Source organism: Lutjanus erythropterus, chromosome 20 (assembly GCF_056507025.1).
Source record: "Lutjanus erythropterus isolate fLutEry1 chromosome 20, fLutEry1.hap2, whole genome shotgun sequence".
NCBI classification, from domain to species: Eukaryota; Metazoa; Chordata; class Actinopteri; order Lutjaniformes; family Lutjanidae; genus Lutjanus; species Lutjanus erythropterus.
The window spans coordinates 6746809-6752485 of record NC_139336.1 but is presented as its reverse complement, the minus strand read 5'-3'; the positions used below and the strand labels follow the sequence as shown (position 1 = coordinate 6752485).

Genomic DNA, 5677 nt, shown 5'->3' with positions numbered 1-5677 from the left:
AAAACAGCAAAGCCGGACTATCCTGGGAAAAGTGGCCAATTCCCACCCCCAAGGCCCTGCATCACCAGGGGCCCCAGAAGTTATTGTTCATTCTGTGTCAATTTTCTTTTTTTCTTCTTCTATTTGATTAACTACAAATTTGTAAAAGAATGTGTACCCTAAAGTACAATATTACTTGGTTTTTTGTGCATGAAGCTGCACATGACAGAGGGAGAAAGAGAGAGAGAGAGCGGGGAGGGATTACGGTCAATAGGAGCCTAAAAGCAAATCTTTTCCCCCATTAATCCAACTATGATGAACAGAAAATACTGTGACTTTCATTAGTTTGATAAATATTTATTTAACAAAAATGGCCAATCCCTTTGCATATTTTATTAGGAATATAAAAATTACAAGCACAAGTAGAAGTTGCAGCTGTAATGTGCATGTAGAGATGTTTCACATCAGAGGAGAAAATATAAAGACAACAGAGCATTATACTCATGGTTTAAAGAGAAAGAGGAAGCTGGTCTGTAATCTTTCTTTTCATGTTTCATTCTAATTTTCCATCACCTGCCCGCCTCCTTTTTTGTCCGATGTATTTCATGTTTTGCATGAAGTAACTGGACATAATGCCCAGTCTTTGTATGTCTTTATTTATTTATTTATTGACATACTCTTTACTTAAAATAGATTGAGTTACCATTTTATAATTGTTATGAAAGTGGACTAACGCTAGGTGGCAGAGAGACACCTGGAGGCCCCACAGCGCTGACCGTGGTGCTGAAAACAGACACTACCGTCTCGCTCCTACTTTTAAAAAGGTAACTGTAATTAAGTGCAAACTAATTAGAGAATTCACAACATAATTAACTGCTAATAAGCTCAACTTAAAGCATTTTTCTTTTAATTGTGATGTTGTTTATTTCAAAAACACTTACTAATAGATCTGCACATGGGGAAAAAACACTACAGTCCCGTGCTCAAGGTTAAATAACAACAATAAAAACAACAACGACACTGCTAATAATAATAATAATAATAATAATAATAATAATAATAATAATAATAACAATAACAACAAAACAATAATAATAAATTATATATAAGCGTTTTTCAAGTCATCCAATAACACTTTACAGTCAACACAAAGTAAAGATAACAAAAAAGTGATAAAATGATGATAATAAAAACAGCGACAGCAACAGTAATGAAGTGCATACAGGAGGAAGTCACATCCAAATAAATACATTCAGAAACAGCAGGAAAGCTCATCTAAAACCTTGACTTTTCATCTGCGCATTAATATTATTAATATTTATTAGGAAGAGTATGATTACGGTTTAATTTATTTTTAAAAGACAAACAGTGGCAATACAAAATAGATCAGTCCGCTGGCATCAATAAAACTAAACTGAAAAAATGTCATTTGACAAAAAGAACATTTTCGAAAGCTGAATTACAAACTAATTAACTTTTTTTCCTCACCGAAATGGCAAAATCCGCTTGTTTCAAGAAAAATGTCAGCACACTAATTTGACTTGCAGCCTGAAGTGAATAAAATTAAAGGAAAATATTACTAATACAGTTTGTAAATGTTTATTCAGTAACTCCCACATCTTCAGTGCCTCAGCTGCAGACTAAACAGCCACAAACAGCCTCGCTGTGTTCCGTCCTCACGGACAAATGACGCATTTTCCATCACTGGTATAAAAACGCAGCATCATTCTCCGTCAGCAGCCGACACTCACAGTTCAGACCCTCTCTGGCTCTGCTGGACTACACAGTCCACTATGCGCTCTTCATGGTGCGACGGAGTGATGCGCGCCAGGCTCTCCAACAAATAACTCTCCAACAACTTCGAGTTGACCAACAATGGAGGACACAAACAACACCACAGCTTGGACTCACTTTGACAACTCTTCCAACAAAACGTCCAAACCCGAGGACGAGGAGGTGAAGCTCAGCTATCAGGTGGTCACATCCTTCCTGCTCGGCGCGCTCATTCTGTGCGCAATCTTTGGGAACGCGTGCGTAGTCGCGGCCATCGCCTTAGAGCGGACTCTCCAGAATGTGGCCAACTACCTGATCGGCTCTCTGGCCGTCACCGACCTGATGGTGTCGGTGCTAGTGCTGCCCATGGCGGCGCTTTACCAGGTCTTGAACCGGTGGACTCTCGGGCAGGTGCCGTGCGACATCTTCATCTCTTTGGACGTGCTGTGCTGCACGTCCTCCATCCTGCACCTGTGCGCCATCGCGCTGGACAGATACTGGGCAATCACCGAGCCCATAGACTACATGAAGAAGAGGACACCGAGGAGAGCCGCGGTCCTCATCAGCGTCACCTGGCTGGTCGGGTTCTCCATCTCGGTGCCGCCGATGCTGATCATGCGCTCCCAGCCCAGCAGCATGGCAGAGGACAGAGCAAACCCCAAGCAGTGTAAGATCAGACAAGACCCCTGGTACACCATATACTCCACATTCGGGGCTTTTTACATCCCGCTCACGCTCATGCTGGTTTTATACGGGCGGATATTCAAAGCGGCGAGGTTTCGCATCAGGAGGACTGTGCGTAAAACCGAGAAAAAGAAAGTTTCCGACTCCTGCTTGGCGCTCTCCCCCGCCATGTTCCATAAAAAGACTCCGGGAGACGCGCAGGGGAAGAGCTGGAAACGGAGCGTGGAGCCGCGGCCGCTGCCGAGCGTCAACGGCGCGGTGAAACACGCGGAGGACGGCGAGTCTCTGGAGATCATCGAGGTCCACAGCAACTCCAAAGGCAACCTGCCGCTGCCCAACACCCCCAGCTCCGTGCCGCTGTTCGAGAGCCGGCACGAGAAGGCGACGGAGGCGAAGAGGAAGATCGCGCTGGCACGGGAGCGCAAAACCGTCAAGACTTTAGGCATCATCATGGGCACCTTCATCCTCTGCTGGCTGCCCTTCTTCATCGTCGCCCTGGTCATGCCTTTCTGCCAGGAGTCGTGCTACATGCCCCGCTGGCTGGAGGATGTCATCAACTGGCTGGGCTACTCCAACTCTCTGCTCAACCCCATCATCTACGCGTACTTCAACAAAGACTTCCAGAGCGCCTTCAAGAAAATCATCAAGTGTCATTTCTGCAGACCGTGACGGTCCAAAGCAACACAGATTGTTCTGAAAACTGAACAGAGGGCTCATAATGATTAACTGTCGATCATCACCGTCGTTTATCAGTATTGAAATATCTCCACAGGTGTCTGTAGCCTATGCATAGATAAAACTGTGATCGTTTGACTGAAGCTCCATGTTCCTCATCCTGTTCTGTAATGTTCAATAAAGGAATACTTTTTTTTAAAGAATTTTTCTGAAGTCGTGATTTTAAAATGTATCTACAGGTTGGTGCTTTTAAATTCTGCAAAGTAAATGATTTTTAAAATGTGTTAATGTGATTGAAAAGTGAACATCTGTGTCTGACTTCAATACAAAAATAAGTGGTAACAAACTGTAGGCTTCTGTGTTGCTGACTGGTTAGTCAATCAGCACAAAATCAACCAATATAAATTAGCACTGCTTAATTTTTTAAACGATTTAATAAACAACAATTTATTTGTCATTTACAAAGCCAAAATGTCAAAAATCCTCTTCTTGCAGCTTCTCAAATATGGAAATGATTTGCTGCTTTTCTCTCTTATATCGTTGCAAATTGAATATTTTTGTATGGTTAGAGCAGCACTGTAAATCTATTTGTTTTATAAAAAAATTAATGTCCAGGCTACCTTCAATTTTTAGTTGACTGAAACTGAAAATACAAGTTGAGGTAATTTTGCGATGATTTAAAACAATTTTTTCTAGTCAAAGAAACTTGATATTAATTAAGTTGTACTTCATACTTACAATGAGCTTGAGATTGAAGAAGTTGAACCAACAATTCTTCAGTCACACTGTCAAACATTACAAAGAAATTTGATTTCTTTTCACATTTTTACAGAATTTAAGCTTCATGAATAATGAAGCACTGGCACAGAGACAATATATGAAACTGTTCTGGTAAATTTATTACATCTAAATTAATTAATTGCTGATTGGTTTCTTTAGAATCTCAGTTTAATGAGTTGACTGAGCTCAATTCATTCAACTCATCATTTCAAGTCAAAAAGTGTTCTGAAAAGAAATACCTGAATTTTTAGATTTAATTATCATGGATACATTACATTTGATGAGCAAAGATTAGCTGATTCCACAAAACTAGGTGTTTTTTCTTTTTTTACAGTGAGGGGTTCCCAAAGTTGTCCATGCCAAAGCACTCGAGCAGCATTAGCTTATGGCCTGGATCCTCTTTTTTAAGGTGTCTTTACAAACCCACAGGGTGGCCCGGCAGCTTGTTTTGGTGGAACGTACTGGGACTGTAGGTTCAACTCCTGCATGTGGCCCTTTGCTGCAAGCCATCCTCTTGCTCTCTCACCCTTTCCTGTCCTCACATCAGCTGTCCTATCAAGAGAAGGCATAGAGAAAAATTAAAAAAGAAACATCAAAACAACTGACAATACTGCAGCAAATGTACACAGACAAAAAATACTTTTATTAATGCAGTAACTGTTATATTTTAAATAACATAAATATTCTAAATTATATTTTACAATATCCGTAAAAATTAATTTGTGTTTAAAATTGCATGTTTGTTTGTTTTTAGCATTGTCCTTCATCTTGAATCCAGTTTGCTGGCAGCACCAGAGGGGAGTCGGCCCCCACTGTGAAAATCATGAGCTTAGACAATAGCAGACATTTGATGACGTCACCTGGGGCTGTTGGAAACTCTGACGGACGTTTTTCATTGTCTTCTACTATTTTACAGATGAAAGGCCATGCATTGAAATAATAGATATTTATATGCTATTAGAATTAACTCCACATGTTCTAATAGCCTATATTAAAACTGTATATGTGGTAATTAGTAAATGAGAAATTAAGGATCCAAATGAGCAACACTCCACAGGTATTTATATAAAGCTCTTATACAGGGCTATATTCCATATATTCACAATTAAAAGACTCAAATGGGTTATTTAACAACTGCACTGAAAGCACCCACGCTGCTGTCTCCTCAGAAATCTCCTTTTATTCGATGTGAATGTGTTCTATATGATTGTCACTGTCTCCAGATATCCCTCCTCCAGGCTTTTCTTCAGGGATTTTCTTCTCTTCGTGCAGATAATTGCTACCCAGCACCTGCAAACTGTTTATGGATGTGCATGAAAATGATGGTATTAAACATCTGGCCTCCACTGCTGCCGCACAATAAGACCACTGGGAGACCAGTGGGAGCTGTCAGTTGTGTGTTCCAGGTGTGGATCTGCTTTGTTTCTGCAGAAAATAGACTCTCTTTAGCTAAATGACCTCCTCAGTCCCACTGGCCTATTGGTGGGATTGTCATTACACACTCCTGCCACACAGGTAAGCATTAAAACCAAAAGAATTTCATTTCGTATTTTTGTGGTGATCTCAAAGTGTCCAAAAATACAGAAATTTAACTTCTATAAACATTATAAATCTTCAAAGAAGAACTTACTGAAACAGAATAAACTACGCTGGTGCTGTCAGACAGAGTTGACAAAGACTATTTTAATAACCTTAGAGTTGCTTAAACTGGGATAAAAGGAAAAAATCTCTGTTAATATGTGTGTAATAGTAGACCTTTTCACAGCAGACATTTTAACATGAAATA

General features: G+C 40.3%; 1 protein-coding gene across 1 annotated transcript; it reads left to right on the top strand.

Annotated features, from left to right (window-relative positions):
• Window positions 1–1475: 1475 nt before the first annotated feature.
• htr1ab (5-hydroxytryptamine (serotonin) receptor 1A b) lies at window positions 1476–3289 on the top strand. The gene has a single exon (XM_084745792.1). The coding sequence runs from the start codon at window positions 1855–1857 to the stop codon at window positions 3103–3105; it is 1251 nt and encodes a 416-aa protein (XP_084601918.1). The 5' UTR covers window positions 1476–1854; the 3' UTR covers window positions 3106–3289.
• Window positions 3290–5677: the final 2388 nt, after the last annotated feature.